Source organism: Furipterus horrens, unplaced genomic scaffold (assembly GCF_987537825.1).
Source record: "Furipterus horrens unplaced genomic scaffold, mFurHor1.1.pri manual_scaffold_2, whole genome shotgun sequence".
NCBI classification, from domain to species: Eukaryota; Metazoa; Chordata; class Mammalia; order Chiroptera; family Furipteridae; genus Furipterus; species Furipterus horrens.
Window position 1 is genome coordinate 183,289,363 of NW_028327172.1, and position 17,297 is coordinate 183,306,659.

A 17,297-nucleotide genomic window follows, 5' to 3' on the forward strand; every position below is an offset into this window, starting at 1 on the left:
TTTGTTTCCCCATTCTGTACTGGTTGACTGTTTTTTTCTCTCTTATGTTCCAAATCATTGATTTGAACCCCAGTTTCCTCCCCTTCACCATTGGTTTTGTGTGGATTTTCCTTCATTTCATTAGCATAGCCTTCACTTCTTCCCTTATGCTTTTGCTGTACTGAAGCATATATGTCAAGCCCATGAGCATCTTTATCACCAGTGTTTTGAACTCTACATCTGTTAGGTCAGATAACTCCTCCTCTGTTAGGATGGCTATCTCCTCGTCACTTAGTTCTCCCACTGGAACCTTGATTCATTCCCTCATTGTGGCCATACTTCTCTGTCTCCTCATCTTAACAGGCTTCTGTATTTGTTTGCCTCTGTGTTTTAGGTAAAGCTGTTGCACCTGTTACGTTGTAAGCAGCGGAGCCTTGAGTATTCATTAGGAGGTTGACCTGTTTCACTACATTGTGGTCCTGTATGTGGGGGAGGGGTCCGAGAGGGAACAATGCCACTTGCTCAGCACTTGTGCCTTTTCCAGGCACTTCTCCCACTTTCTGTATTTGACTGGTGCCCCTCTACCTATTGTCCTGGCCATTGTTCCCAGAGTAGGTGGGTCTGCAGATGTTCTAGGACCATGGGGGCCCTTTATACAAGCAGACTCTGCTGAGAGGCCAGCAGCTTCTTCCTCCCCTCCCCCAACCCCTACTTGTTTAAACAGCCAGAAGCAATGAGGCCTTATTTTCCCCAGCGCTGGAACAGTGAGCTGTGCAGTCTGGTCTGGTGCTGGGAGTGCTCCCCAGGGGCCCCTCCCTACTTTTTAAAACGTGTGGCTGTGCTTTCTGCTGGTCTGCCACTGCTGCTGCTGCCACCACCACATCACATCCCCTCGGCCCTGGCTCCACCCCTCCTACCTGTCTGGATGAGTATTTCGTCTTTATATCTTTGTTTGTTGGACTTACATGCAGCTCAATTTTCTGGAACTTTTGGTTGTCTCTAGTTTTGAGGTAGTTGTATTTCTTCTTAGTTGTGGAAGGAGATGCACCGTGTCTGTCTAGGCCTCTTTCTTGGCTGTAAGTCTGGGGTTTTGACTTTGATTGAGTAATTTGGGGGAAGGTCTAAAGAAGCAGGAGCTCACTCTGAGTGGAGACAATTCTATGACTATTGTTGCTGTACTCTGGGAACGGAGACGCAGAGATAATCTCAGCAAGCAGAATGGGTGGCCATCAATGGACAGAGGGCTGAAGCTCGCTCAGGCTGTCAGAGAAGACTAGCAGCCCAACAGCTCCTTTTATTAGGTAAATGAAGTGACTAATAATAGAATCAAAGAATCTTCATGTATTCAGTATACATTTTCTCAAGGATGTGAGAGCAAACATAAGAGTATTTGAAACACATCTGTTGTTTCTATTATGACAATAAAACAAGGCTATAAATCTAAAGGGTATGTTTCACATAAGACGTTATCGTTATGGGAAAGGAGACACAGCTCTCCGACTTCTTTTCTCCTCAGGACCTTGAGACTTCAGTTGCCATAAACAAGATCTGCCTTGCAGAGCTCTGGGCTGAGTCACAGGACACCTGGGCCGGAAGGTCTGCCTTGCAAGCTTTCAGGCAGAAGTCTTAGGAGTTAACCCTTCAATTATTTCAATAAATCTTATATGTAGTAAAGGCAGACTCAAGCAATATAAAGCTATGATTGGTAAGGTGGCAGCCTTGTTTAGTGAGAGAGAGGGGTGCTTAGTATTTTGTGGTGGTACCGTGCCTGAACTGGGAAGAGGATCTTGCCTTTATGGCCATCAGAGGAAATCAACTTGGCTGGCTCTTAGATTTTGCACTTGCAGCCTGCAGAATTGTGAGAAAATAAATATCTGCGATGTAAGTCACCCAATCTGTGCTTTTTTCATTATGCATTCCTAGCAAGTTAATACATGAAGACCTATAACAAGTTGTAAGATTCAAGTCATCGCCAAAACACTTCCCGTGAAGAAAAACCTAGGTCCAGAAGGCTTCACTGGTGAAGTCTACTAAACATTAAAAGAAGAATTAATGCCAATTCTTTACAAACTCTTCCCCCATAAAACAAAATGAGGGAATACTTCCTAACTCATTATATGAGGACACTATGATCCTGATACCAAAAACCAAAGGTGTCACAAGAAAACTCCAGTCCAATATCTCCTTTGAATATAGATGCAAAAGTCCTCAACAAAATATTAGCAAATCAAATCCAGAAATATATTTTTAAAAAGGATTATACATCATGACCAAGTGTGGTTTATCCCAAGAATACAAGTTTGGCTTAACATTTAAAAGTAAATTACTATAATTCCCTATACAGTAGAACAAAGCACATCATCTTAATAGACGCAAAAGCGGGGGGCGGCATTTGACAAAATTCAACACTTTTTCATGATAAAAGGACTTAACTAACTGGGGATAAAAAGGCATTTCCTCAACCTCATAAGCCCATTTCTAAAGAACCCACAGGTAACATCATGCTTAATGGTGCAAGATTGAAAGCTTTCCCTCTAAGGTTGGGAATTAGACAAGGACGCCCACTCTTGCCACTTCTATTCCACATTATACTGGAGGTTCTAACCAGGGCAATTAGGGAAGAAAAAGAAATAAAGGCCATCTAGATTAAACAGGAAGAAATAAAATTTTATTTGCAGACGACATAATCCTGTCTCCATATCCAGGATCTTCATGTTACTAGAACTGCAGCTGAGTGGGTGACAATGTCTTCTTTCCCAGAAGAAAGAACTTATCAAAGAACTCCTTTCCTAGAAGGAAGGTGATCTCTTCCTATTTTCAAGTCCTCCAAGTTGGCACTATCACACAACCCAGGTGTCCCCTTCAGTGATGAGGACACAGCTTACTCTTCTGCTTGCTGCCCAGTGAGGCCCCCAAAGGGACTTTATTGTCCCACCTGCTTGTGTTCTTATCGTTGGCTTCCATTCAGCATTTAAAAACAGTGTGGGGAGCAGTTAGTAGTGGGGCAGTGCCAACAGTGCTCCTATCCCCCTCTACTTACACACACACACACACACACACACACACACTCAATTTGTAGAGCCTGAGGTCTTGTCTGGCAGCAGAGCTCACCCTGACTTGATAAGCATCTTTATTGACTGTCTTCCCTTCCTGCTCACTCCCTACCTTACTCCCCACCACCACCACCACTGCAAACTAGTGTGTCCTGACCTGGCCTCTCAGGTACACTAACTACTTGCATTGGGATCTTTGTCTAACCGTTGATTGCTGGGTAACCTAGTAGGTCATGAAATCAATTTAGTGGACTTTGACCAGAAAATTAATAAAATTAAAATAGAATAGGAAATACCACAGTACACTCTGCATTTGTTTCAACTTGGAACTATAAAGTGTATCTCTTACTGTGGGACAAAGGCAAAAATATTTAGAAAAACTCTGTTCTAAAGAACTTTTCATTGTTTTTTAAACCATTGTCATGTTAACATGACCATTTTTTAAAAATACCACTTTTCTAGAACATGTTAAGAAGAGACCAAAAAGCAGTACCGGGTTTTCTGAATAGGCGGGTGCTTGGTTTTTTTCTTTCTTTCTTTTTTTTTTTACTCCTTCAATGTTGTGATTATTTAATTTTTTAAAAAGTTTACAATAATAATCTGAGACTCTCTTGAGAATGACATCTATATATTGCTCATGACATTGTGAACCACATAGTCAGAGTTAGCTCAAAATTCTATAAATCCTTAGACTTATGCTAAGAAAAAAGAACTAAAATATGACATACAGAATCATGCAAACTGCAGTGTTTTATGTTCAATTAAAAAATAGAAGCAACTTAAATTCTGGATAAGAGGAGTTTGAAGGATGGATTTCTTGGAAAAAGAGGCTTTCAAGTTGAGTTTGTAGAGTTCTTTACAGAAAGATCAGAGGAATTTTCAGTCGTTTAGATCAAAAACCTCACAGGATTGATAGTGAAAACTAGGGGTGCTTTAGGTCGTCACTGGCACCCCCAGCTCAGTTCCGCGGAGAGGTCTAATGGAGATCCAACACAATTTCGTAGGAACTTAAAACAATGGCACACCTCTCACGTGATGGATTCCAGTGCTCACACCTAACACTTGACTTGGCATAAGAAAGCAGACGGGGAGGAGGCAGTCATGAGGTTCCAAATAGAGTAGTGGTTGGCAACGACTTATCCCTTTTAGCCTGGCACCCAAGACCACATGGGGCCTATGCCCCACAGGGACTCAAAATCCCCACGTGGGGTTGTAAAAGGAACCACAGGATAATGAGTACTCAGGTTTCTTGGGCCCACAGAGAAGTTACTAAAAAGTCGTTGTTGTTAAGAAGTACAAATATCTGGACTGGGAAAGATGAGAATCCAGAGGGTGAGGGAGGCGATCTATGAGGGACTGGGGCACAGCAGGGGCAGGAGGCTAAGCAGGAGCCGGCGGGGTGCGCTCTGAGGCCCAAGAGGAGCTCAGCAGGCCTGAGCCCTGGGCCCGCGCAGATGCCCCACCCTTGCCCGCCAGCAGGAGCGCGCTGGAGCCCCGAGGTCCCGGGCGGGGCAGGCGCGCTCTCCCGCCCCGGGGAGTGGTTCCCGCGGGCCCAGCCGGGTGGGGCGCCGCATTTAAGACCAGAGCCAGCAGGTCCCTTCTCACTTGTGCTGCCTCTGCCGCCGCCACTGCGCCCCACCATGGAGCGGCCGCCGCTAAGCACCCTGCTCTTCGGCACCGCTGGGCTGCTGCTCCTGCTCCTGCCCCTCTCCTCTTCCTCCTCTTCCGATGTCTGCGGTCCCTGCGAGCCGGCCTCCTGCCCGCCCCTGCCCCCACGGGGCTGTAGGCTGGGCGAGACCCGCGATGCTTGCGGCTGCTGCCCGATGTGTGCCCGTGGCGAGGGCGAGCCGTGCGGGGGCGGCGGCGCCGGCAGGGGGTACTGTGCGCCGGGCATGGAGTGCGTGAAGAGCCGCAAGAGACGGAAGGGTAAAGCCGGGGCAGCAGCCGGTGGCGCAGGGGTGAGCGGCGTGTGCATGTGCAAGAACCGCTACCCAGTGTGCGGCAGCGACGGCAAAACCTACCCCAGCGGGTGCCAGCTGCGCGCCGCCAGCCTGAGGGCCGAGAGCCAGGGGGAGAAGGCCATTACCCAGGTCAGCAAGGGCACCTGCGAACAAGGTGGGCACGAGCGCTTTCCTCTCCGACCCCACCCCCGAGTCCTCGCACTGGACAGCCGGGCGCCCCCTGGCGGGTCGGACCGACAGGGAGACCTCGGCCGGTGCGCCCCTGCGCTGCTTCCCCCGACTCCTCGGTTGGGCATCCCGGGGAGGAGCTGGCAGCTATGGGGATGCCGACAGAGATGCGTGACGCCTCCCTTCTCTCTTTTTCTTGGTCCTATTTTGGGAATTTGCTGTGTGCGCCAGAAAAGTGAGGACTTGCGAGGCCAGCGAATATATAGAGAAAAGATTCTGTGATATCTCAGACTACCACATCCCAAAAGCTCACCCAACTGAGGCTAACAGCTGGCAAGTCGATTGCAAAAGCGCCTCCATTCTTTTGGGAAAGCAGAGAAGTCATGTTGTCATCATTTTTTCTTGGCTTGGGTGTATAGATAAAGGTGAAGTCAAGAAATAGGGGAAAGGAGTTTGACCATGAAAGGCGAAGTAAGGACTTCCAGAGAGAGTTTGTCTCACCTATAATTGGCTAGATGGTTAAAGTTAAAACCAGGATTTCATGGTTTCTTAATACATAGAAAAATAATTTACTTATTGGAAATTACAAATTCTTAAACAGTAATCTAGCTAAATATTTGTCGGAGAAAGTACAGACTCTGACAAATGTCTTTATAATGTAGTTTATGTTATAAACCTTATGAACATTTTGTTTTTCTTTCTTGTTTCTTTTTTGTAAAATTTGTCCTCAGGATGCACTGTTCAGCAGGAATGGCTTTGAGGTTGTTTTTTAATGGTTTATTTTATTCCAAACAAGTTCAATCTTGCCGTAAATCAAAGTGGAAAATCAGTAGAATCCTGACTTGGAAAAAAAAAACAGATTTGACTCTAACGCCTGAAATAACATTTTCCATAGGCAGTAGTTTCAAAGGAAGGTTAGAAATCCAACCTTGGCAGTCTGTCTCCTCATCCCAGCCAAAGCAGAAAAGGGGAGCGAGGCAGTTCTGAAATGACAGAAGCAGTTGCCTCTTTAACAGCTCAGACTTTCACCAAGCTTTCCAAATAATTCATCTTTACAGCTTTTCCCAGAATTTCTATGCTAACAAGTCATATGTTACTAATTTCAGAGTTCACAGTTGAAAACCTTAAATCACATAACTTACTGGTAACTATAGTATTATCACCTGAAACTTAGAAAGTCACAGCCCCAAGTAATTCACATACTTTTCCAACGGAAACAGTCATTTTTTCCTTTGGATCTAATTTATCAGTCATATCATGAAAGAGAAATGTGCATAGCTTAAGAATTCATTTCAAATATTGAGATTTTCTTAAACATTCCAAGGGGCATTTTTTTCGCATAGTCTTTCCAGGTCACTGGTACTTGCCTTATCAGGACAGAACGTTAGTTTGGTGATTGTTTTAGTATCCACTGTATCCAGTAGCTGAGACGGATAATTACATGGAACTACAAGCATATCTCAGAGATAAAGCAGTTAGGTTCCAAACCACTGAAACAGAGTCATAATCACTTTTTTAGGTAGAGGGCCTTGCCTTCAGTTTGTTTTTAAAAAAAAGCAATACTTATGAAATGCATTAAAGAGAAGTACAATAAAATGAAGAATACCTGTGGTCTTATGACCCCATTACCATGTACACCCAGCTTCTGGGTGTCTTTCTGGACTGCAAATTCCATGAGGATACAGACCTGGTTTTTCTTTATGTTTTGGAAAATGTTAAGAGAAATAGCACTTAAAACTGGAAACCTAGACATAAATTAGTGATTGCTTCCCATCCTAAATGTAGAGCTGGAGTCTAGTGCTGGGACCATTGATAGGAGAATTCCAGAGAGCACAGAAAAGAATGTGAGGTGCACCACAGTGCTTTTGCACAGCAGTCACAATTAGGGCAAAACAACGTTTTCTAATACATTGCTCTGATTCCTGAATGTGTTTTGACACTTGGAGAAGCAAACGCAATATAATGCCATTTACTTCTGTGCCATTTACTATTGGGACTTTGCAAAGAATAAGAAATGCATTTTCTAGGTTCCTCCAGACATTTCTACCCTCAGAAAAAACGTGAGCTATGTTTCTTGTTTATTGAGAGGAAGGGGACATTGTAGGACTGAGCAACAATGGCTTGGTTCAGTCTATGTTATTTTCTGTTGGTCTCATGTAACCTACACTTAATTGAGCATCTAAAGTGTGTCGGCACTATGCAAAGTGCTATAGAACAAGGGATGTACAAAATAGAACTGTTGTTGCCGATTAAGAAAGTATTCATACAGGTTGCAAACTCAGCTTCCTGAGTGTTTTCACTGGAGCCTATGGGAACAGTCCCAAATCTTCCCCTTATTTTATGAGATCACCACTTACCCACCCTCAGGAGAAAGATCTTGGTCTGCTTGTTTTCTGGACCTCTGTGATAAGAGGCAAAGCCATCTTCTGAAAAATCTGTTTGCAAGGTAATGAGCTAATAATCAGACATCTTAGAACTGTCATCATGAATTTAATGCCATTAAATCTTACTGAGGTCCCTGAAGTCATGAGTAGCTGGAAGAGGGGATTTGACAATTCAGCTTAATGAAAAGTTAATACAGGGAAGGAGAGATGTATAATAAAATGTCACAGTTGGAAGAGAATGTGGTGCTCCTTTATTCCAGTTCTTAGTTACACTTCTTATGCATGGCCTTTTGAAACTGAGCTTCTTGGTAATCCCATTTCAGCCACCTTATTCCCTTTGGGTCCCATATCCCCCCAACCCCAGAATTAATTTTTACATGGAATCAGAATTCATTCTTAAGGGTCTCCTTTGTTAGTACCTTTAGGACCACGTTCAAACTACCTAGCAGGACATACAAGGCTCTTCACAGTAACTCTTCTGTTATTTGGGCCTCTTCTCTCCAACTCCTTTATAGTCCGGCCACAGTGTTTGCTGTTTGCTGCTGTTTGTGATCATACTGGCACTCTTACCCTCACTTACCTTTCCACGCTTTGAACTCTTCGCTTTCAAGGATCAGCAGGTATCACTTCCTCTGTGAAGCTCCTTGACTGTCCCACCTGGACAACTCCCCAGTGATGTCCTTGTCCTTCGGCTCTTCAGCCATTTTCTCAATAATGTTTATTGCATACATACTGTGTATATATAAGCAAGGGGTATTCTGGCAGGATAGTTAAGACACCAAGCTCTAGAACCAGACTCCCTGAGTGTGAATCTTTACTTGGCCATTTACTTAGCCTTGAGCAAGTTTCTTGACCTCTCTGGGTCTGGGTTTTCTCACCTGTAATATAAGGACTACAATCATACCTATCATGGAGTTGTTGTGAAGAGCCAATGTTGTGAAGATTATTCATAGAAAGCCCTCAATGAATATTCACTGTTGTTATCATTTGACCTTCAAGTAAAGTCCATGAGGGAAGGGAATTTGTGCTCCCTGGTTGATCCCCAAGGGCCTAGATTAGTGCCTAGTACTAGTAGATGCTTTAAATATATGTTGAATGAATGAATGAATACTGTATATGAATTTTCCAATTATGTACTGTTGTAGTCTCAGCCTTGAATAAGATAGACAAGATGGATCCCCCTTCTATGGTATTTACTGTAAGCTTTACACAGAAATAACTAAACAGATATTTTCACATAGTTATATGTGCTGTGAAGAATATACAACAGGAAAATGGGATAGAGACTAGAGATGGATGACCAGTACTAAATGGGCTGAGCCATACAGAGGACCCATGTGAGGATTTCAGCAAAGGCAGCAGAGCTTCTGAAGGGAAAACAAGTTCTGCTGGTTAGCATAGCACCTCCCCACAGCCTCCAAGGCACTCTGAATTTCTGTCTCCCCACTGGACTAGGAGCATCCTAAAAGAAGGGCTCCATCTTGTAATTCTTTATAAACACGGGCTGGCTAATAGTTGGATACTTCGTAAATATTTGTTGATTAAACAAAAGACTCTCTTAAGAAAGTGTCTTCCTACTTGGAAATGCAGGCAATGGACTCACTTGCCTGTCTGCCCTCTCTTCTCCTTGTAGCTTCTGCTTTCTTGAAGTCCAGGCCAGGGAATGCATTTGACATTGACTCATATTCCCATCCTCTGCTATCCTGAACTCTAACATTAAGTGGTTACTCTCTTTCCTCCCACCAACAAATCTCAACATTTCTGCATCCCATTGCTGGTTAAAATTAGGTTCAGAGCAACAGAAACTGTTGAAACTGTTCTGTAAATGGAAAAAGCTTCAGTGAATATTTTTATTCTTAGAAACTCATTTTGATGGGTTTTAAACTATCATTCTTTAAGAAGCTCATTTTATGCTCATGTATATGTTGAAAACATATCACTTAAATGCCCATGTTTTATTACTGTTTTTCAATGAATGTGTGAACTTGTGATATTGTGATTTATAATAAGAAATGTATATATTTGATCTTCATTCCATATAGCTCCTCAAACCTTTGGGATCGTCCAAGTGCAGAGAGCAACAAGGTGTCTTTCCTTAAGTTAACAGTGTGACTTTCAGAAAGCCCCTAAGTCACCTAAGGGCAGGGACCCATTGCCAGTGCAGCCAACCATGGGATTAGTGGGTTTGAACTTTCAGTCCCACCTCTTCAACCTCCTGGGAGGAAGAGGGGCTGGAGTTTGTATTCAGTCACCAGCGATTGAATGATTCAATGATGTAATCAGTCATTCCTGTGTAATGAAGCCTCCATAAAAGCCTGAAGGATGGTCTTTGAGGACTTCTGGGTCGTGGCGGTGCTGGAGGAGTGGCTTGCACAGTGAACATGGAAACGCTGTGTCCTTCCTTCATACCTCGCCCTATGCATCTCTTCCATCTGGCTGTGCCTGAGTTATATCCTTCTGTAATAAACTGGTAACTAATAAGTATGTAAAATGTTCTGGATTCCTTTGAGCCGCTCTAGCAAACTAATGGAACCAGGGAAGGGGTGTCAGAACCTCCAATCTATAACCAGTCAGAAGCACAGGTGACAAGCTGAACTTGTGATTGGCATATGAAGTGGGAGGTGGGGCAGTCTTTTTGGACTGAGCCCTAACTTGTGTGATCTGATGCTCTACCAAGATAGATAGTGTCAGAATTTTATTGAGTTGGAAGACACCCAGGTGGTGTTGAAGAATTGCTTGGTGACATAAAACGCACATGCAACTAGCATCAGAATGGTAGCGCTCATTGAAAGTTGAACAGAGTGCTCCAAAATTGAATGAAAGGGTTAATGTCTGGCATACCATGTGGCAAAGGGTTGGGGGGAGGCAGTGCAAATCAGTGCAGCACTTTGCTAAACTGCCACTGTCATGCCACAAAGACAGACAGGGAGCCCATTTAATCCAGATTTATGAAGAGCTACAAATGACTTCCTAGAAGAGTCATGTCCTGACTGGGACAGGGAGGAGAAGGACTTGGCTGGAGAAGAGCTAGCATGAAGCGTGGAGTTAGAAGGAAGTGAGAGGAAGAATAGCACGTGGTTCCATGGGGCTCCTCACAGTGAGGGAGAGCCAAGGTGGCAGCTGGACACTTAACAGAGCTTAGTGATCGAGGGCCTCATGGCCCATTAAGGAGTTCAGACACTCTCACAAGAGCAGTGGAGCCATTGAGCGATGTAATTGGATTTGTGCTTTAAAAAAAAATCTGTTGTTTGCCCTTAGAAGGATGGCTTGGAAGGGGCAAGACTGGTCAGGGACTCCCTTTAGGAAGCTATTACAGTAATCCTGGCAAGAGATGCCTAACTGCTTCTTCACAGGACCTTTAGTTTCTCTCTCAAATCTTAGAAGCATTGTGGAATCAGGGGTCCTAACCTGCCATAGCAAGCTGTTACTTGCACGTGAAAAGTCTGTACCATGCTTTTGTCTTAACTAAATGACTCCTCACAAAGCACCCTGACATTGCTTTCTCATTAGCCGCCCTGCTCCCAAATTACAGCGGCTTGCTCACTTCATTTCAGGAGGCTTTCCCCCCTATAATCTTTGTTCCCCTCTCTCTCTGCTTTCAGATCAGAAACAGAAAAAGTCACATCCTAAAGAATCTACCCCCAGTGCCATAGAAATGCTTTAAATTTTTTTTCTGGCCTCAGTTGCCCTTCTTGAGCACAGAAACTTCTAGAAAGCTGAGTGAATCACTGGTTCTTTCTTATCACTTTACCCAGTTTTAATCATTACATCTTAGGAAAGATTTGAAAACTTCAAGAAAGTTTAGAAATAGGCAGCCTTGTTCTCCAATACTGCTTTCAGGAATTGATACCATTAACTGTTATGTAAACTTCCAGACCTTTTCCTATTCACATATAAACACATCTTTGCATGTGTATATAACATATGTAGCAAAGGCATAACATATTTATATATTGCCACACATTTATTCACAACTTAGTTTTTTAATGTGCATTCTACACATGCATTTTTATGAATTTACAGTAGTGTTTACTATCAGTAGAATTGATGGAATAAAGGTTATTCACATTTTAAATGTTATAGGCCAGTTACCTACCTAAAAGGTTTATAGTCCCTCCAACTGCATATGTGAGTATTCTTTTTCCCACACCCTTGCTGACATGGGTATTATCAATCTCTTTATTTCTTACCAAGCTGAGAAGCAGTATCTCTCTTTTTAGTTTGCCATTTCTGTTCTCAAGTGAGGTTGAACATCTTGTATGTCTTCTGTAAATTGACGATGTATGCCTTGCCACTTTTCTCTGTGTGTTATTTGTATTTTTCATAGTTATTTGTAGAAGTTTTTGAATTATTAGGGAAAATAACATTTTGTTAAATATTTGTTATATTTTTTCTGAAAAATAATTAAAGAAAATAGACAGCCTTGAAGAAGGCTCTAAAAGATTTAAGATTCTTTTCAAGAGAAGTAATCCAAAGAACAAATCAATGTTTCTTCATGGTTTGGAAATTAGTTACAAAATGCAAGGTACCTGACCTAGTTTTCTACAATTCTTCAGGAGATGGAATTAAAAGGCCTAGAATTAAATAGCCCCTCTCAACCAATGGTCATTGGCACCAATTCAATGCCAATAGGAATCCCCAATTTGGGGTGTGGTGAATAAGGAAACTTTATTAGGTGCTAGATGGTTTGAGTCCAGTTAAGCCACTGAGAGCCCTTCTTAGTAGGTATTTTCTTTCTCAGGGTCCACACCACAAAGTACAGTTAGATTACACACCAGGAAGAACTTGCAGGTAAAAACTGTTGAATCCTGTTACATGCTCTTTGGAGTCAGGAGAATTCTGTTCTGCAGATTCTCTGCTGGAGAGCTGAAAGGTAACCTAAGTGAGGAGGGGAAGCTGGGAGAGGATGTTATCACTGTTAAGATATTTTATAGTCTAGATAAGAGATGATTAAGCTGAGCAGGCATTTATTATCATCCTTAAATACGGTTTCCATCCTGTCCCTAGAGCCAGCCCTCAGGGTTTACGGAAGACTTGCCTTCTGGAAGAAACTGCCTTATATGTCTCTTTTGGATGTTTTAGTGACAAAACTCCCTTGGGTAGAGTCCAAGGCCAGCCGACCTTCCCTTGTTCTCAATTCCTCCCCCGCAGTGGATGAGATTATGGTGCTTCCTTTAACCTCAAAATACTCCCCAAATGATCTGACCTCATCTGTGTTTTTAATAGTAAGACAAATAACATCTTATTCTTAGCAGTTCTTGAAAGGGAACCCGTATTAGTATCAAAAGGACTTTTAGGCCAGAGAGTATGTGAGTATAATCTTTCTTGTGATTTAGATCTAGGAGTGGCATTCTTAGACAGCTTTGAGACGGAAGAAGACTTAGAAGTACATAAATTAATGAGTCTGCTTGTTTTAGGCAATTTTAAAGATTTCCCAGTGAATCCTTTTTATGAGGGCATAGAAGGGTGGGAAGGACTAGGAATGTAAAAGGAAAGCTTCCCCAAGCCTGTTCTATATGGATTTCCCAGGTTGATCAAGAACATCACCCCAACAGCCCCCCATCACCCTGACGAAGCCTCTAAGAGAAAGTGAAGAGGTTGGGAGAAGAAAGCCATGGTTGATAGTGAGGGGAGAAAATGGTTTTTTTTTTTTTTACTTAAAATTGATGTGTTAAATAGTTGAGTGAATGATAAATGATCTGGTGGGATTAATTAGAAACAGCTGGAGCTAACAATAACCCCACCCCCTCAAGGCCTCTCCCAGGCATTAGGTTACTGAGAGAGGAGCTGCCCATGAATCAGCTGGGCCCAAAAGCAGGCCAGTGTTGCAGAGAAATCTTGTGTCTGAAAAGCAAGCAAGGTTCAAACCAGGTAAAACAGACCTAGTAACCCCATGATGACAAAGCTCCATTCATTTGGTGTGAAGTTTCTTCCTTATAGTAAGCGTGTTGACAAGGCTAAGCACAAGCCGCCATGTTTAAAGTAGAGTTTACCACTATGAGAAAGCAACACCCTCAAAACTTAAAGATAATATGTATTATATTATCCTTAAGGTAGATTAGCCTGCCTGCTTCACAGGATTAGTGCAAAGGTTACATTATAAGACAAATATGAAATCACGGTGTAAACAGTGCAGTACCAAATAAATATAAAGAATCATTATTGACTGCACTGTCAACTCCTTTGGGGTAAGAATTTCATGTAGTGCTTTGTAGTTGGTGGTAAGGATGACTGAGGTTTGTGGTACTTTACTTGGGGCTTCTGTGGATGTTTGCTCATTTTTTAAAACAATTTTGGAAAGCAAGGGATATTACTGTCTCAGTTTCCAAATAAGGAAACCAAAGATCAACTATCACATAGCCAAGTCAATAGCAGTTCTGGTACGTGAATCTAGATGTTCTGCTACAGTCTTGCTGTTCAAAGCATGGCATGTAGACCAGCACTGCCTCTCTGTACTGTCTTTCTTGTCTGTAAACCTAAAACTGTTTGAAAATAAGCAGTTTAAAACAAAAGTAGCCCTGGCTCAGTTGGTTAGAACATCATCCAGATATGGCAAGGTTGCAGGTTTAATCCCCAGTTGGGCACACACAAAAAGCAACTAATGAATGCATAAAAAGGTGGAACAACAAATGAATGGTTTTTCTCTCTCTCTCTAAAGTCAGTCAATAAATAAAACAAATTAAGTGATTCATAGCAGTCAAACTCTTGGGTGTGAAAAATCTTAGGAAGACCTTAATGAATTTATGTTGCTTGTATATTCTTTTCATCAAAAAGAATTGATAAGAGGGGTATATGATACATTCCTGTCTAATTAGCTTTAAGAAAGCTCTTTCAATTAGCATAAAATGGAAATTCTATATAACAAAGTTTATCTCATAGTTTAATTGTTTTTTGTGGTAATGCGGTACACCCCATAATAAATGTCATATCACCTTCTGGAAGAGATGGTATTCTTAAGTGAACGACTGTCTCTGAGGGGACCTTTGTACAGATTCCTAAGCCCAGTCTTGCTTCAGTCCCTCCAGGGCCAGATTGGAAATCTAAGGACCAGTTACCTCATCAGCAGCCAGCAGGCTCTTGAAGGGCCAAGTGTTGGAGGCAGTAGGCATGAATATTTTCCCAAGCAGGGTTTCTTGGGGCTTAACGTTAGTGTGTGGTGTTTGATCACTTGCCAGGCCTTTCTGGTAACTCTGAGTAGGGTAAAGGAGGAGAAAAGTCACTAAGAAACCATCAACATGCTCAAGTGTTCATTTCCACGAGAGGCTTTAGCCCTGCGTGCTGACTGAGCCCTGTCTGAAGCACCACTCTACCATCAATTCTCCCAGCCAGGGTAAGAACGGTTACTCCACATCTAAGCTGTGGTTCACTATAGGGCTACTACTCTCTTGAGGGAATTTGTATTTTTAGGAACGGAAGCATATTTTTTGTCAGGTGACAACTTCCAGAAGGAAAATCCATGTAAAAGTTAGAGCACTCAAGCCTAATCCATTTGGACTTTCTGAGGGGAGGGGGGAGAGCATTTTAATATTCTCACAGGCAGCAATGCAGCTGCCTCCAATCACCCTGTTCTTTCATGTTGTTTTTGTTGAAGAACGGATGTCTCCAGCATTTTCTCTGGAGGCTCCTCTTTTTCCCTGAGCAAGTGGCGCAGTGGTCAAGTGGCTGAATTGGGAAAACTTTAGATCTAACATCTGTTCTGCTCCCTCCAGCCTGACCCCAACCCAGGGAGAAATTTTTATCAAGAAATAGATCTCCTGGAACATTCAAGAGGCTTTGAAAGAGACCACACAGCAATGAGGCTTTAGGAATTTGTCAGGAGTATCCGGAGCCTGCAGGATGCAAAGCCTGCTCTTCCTCCCTGGGAGCTTTCAGAGCTTGCAGGGAACAGAAATCCAAAAGTGAATTTCAATAGCAGCTGCAGCAATTACATTGCAACCCTCCGCACCCACTCCCCAACCTCAGGAAGCCATAGAGCATGTGATAGAAAATGAAATGCTTAGGCAACAGTGCCGCTCTGAGTTAGAGAAGGCTGGTTGAGGGGCTCCATGCAGCGAGGCTGCTTATTAGAGATGCTCAGCCTAGCTGGAGAGGGCAGGCTGGGGCAGAGATCAAGATGCTGCTGAGTTTTGACAGGCCAGGGCTGCAGAGCCAGAGGCTGCTCTCCACTCAGGCGTGTCTCAGATGAGAGCTGCAAGGCAGGAGGGAGAAACTGATCCAGCGAGTCTCTTTCTGCACCACGGAGCCTTTGGTTCACTAGAAGATAACTGTCAGGGTAGGAGCAGGCTGTTCAGGACCCCAGTTATGATGTGGAAAATGTATCGGCCCCCTGCCTCATTTCTGCCTCATCTGAGGCCTCTTGCTTTTCACCTGCTCTGCCTACCCTATCATTGCATGCTGCCCCTTTTTCCTGTCTAAGTGAACACAAATGTGTTTTTCTTTTCTACCCTGAACCCTTTCTGTTACAGGGTTTGGCCAGGAACTTGATAAATGGTGAGCTCTGCTCAGTCCACATCCCCCATTTTATCCTTGGACTCAAGAGCCAAGACCTCTGGCATTCCCCCCAAACTTGGCATGCCACCCCTAAGAGGCAGCCAGAGCAGTTCACGTCATCCAGGAAATGGTTGTTTCTTCTTTCCTGATGCTACTTTGGGATTAAGTTTTTACAAATGTCTTAGGATCTTAATCTACTCGACTCATCAGCCCAAAATCTTACGGCCCCTCTTCCAGTCCAGGGGGTGGCGGAGACAGCCACAACCCCATAGCATGAAAAACATTGTTATCTAGCAAATAGTAAAGTCTCAGCAAATGCTGTTTCCTTTTCATTTTTATCATGATTAGCATTATAAACCCTGGTGTGAATTCATTTGTAAGAGCCTTGATTGTGATATGTTGATGTCCTACTTTGACCAATTCAAACATAATACTGCCTTATGTATCTCTGAGTTAGATCTGAAACCTGTATTTAGATCTATGCAAACAAAGTGGCAGGATAATGTTCTTATAACAGATTCCTAGAAACTTTCACCTAGCTCTTGTTCTTGCTCTTCAAGGATTCTAGAAAAAGGAGTCCTGTTCCATCTCGGAGAGACCCCAGGGTCCAAACACAGATAGTCACATGGGAATCATACTGGGTGCAGGCTTTGCAGCATGGAATATTTCCATCTTGAAGTTCAGAGAAAACACACAATTTCCTAACGGTACCTTTTAGGTATATATTGGATTCAAAGGATACTCAAATTCAGTAATTATTGGTCTCTTTCTTCCCTACATATGTAATAAATATTTTGGTGTTTTGTTGGTTCATTAAAAAAAAAAAGTTGGATACATTGGCTTCAAATAGCAATATGAACCGAAATCACAGAGTTTGGTAGAGAGAGTATGATTAGTGTCCATTAGGTACAAACCAGATAGTATCCTTGACTTTTAGAGACTTATTGGTGCAAATAATAAAACTCTTTGCTGCAACTTATATCTCTTCTTTGGCTTTCACATGTATCCTCAGCTTAGCAGGAACTCATTTAAAAAATCAAAATGTTTAACTATAAATGGGCATATTTAGACTCAGGAAGGTACCACCTAAGGTTGGTTCTCAGCATCTTAACATCCACCCCCGGCATAAGGAGGAGAGTAGAAATAATGAAAACCATGCAGAGGAGATTTAAGAATCTGAATAACTTTTAAGATCTACCAGGATCAGTAATTTTGACTGAAACTGACAGAATATTGGGACTACCAACTCTCTATGCATTATG

General features: G+C 42.8%; 1 protein-coding gene across 1 annotated transcript in view; it reads left to right on the top strand.

The window, feature by feature from the left end:
• The first annotated feature begins 4,596 nt into the window (after positions 1 to 4,596).
• IGFBP7 (insulin like growth factor binding protein 7) overlaps positions 4,597 to 17,297 on the top strand; it is a 78,244-nt gene continuing 65,543 nt past the window's right edge. The window contains exon 1 of the mRNA XM_090266828.1: positions 4,597 to 5,147. Within this exon, the coding sequence (XP_090122954.1) occupies positions 4,673 to 5,147 (475 nt within the window). The 5' untranslated portion in view covers positions 4,597 to 4,672. The remainder of the gene's footprint in view (positions 5,148 to 17,297) is intronic.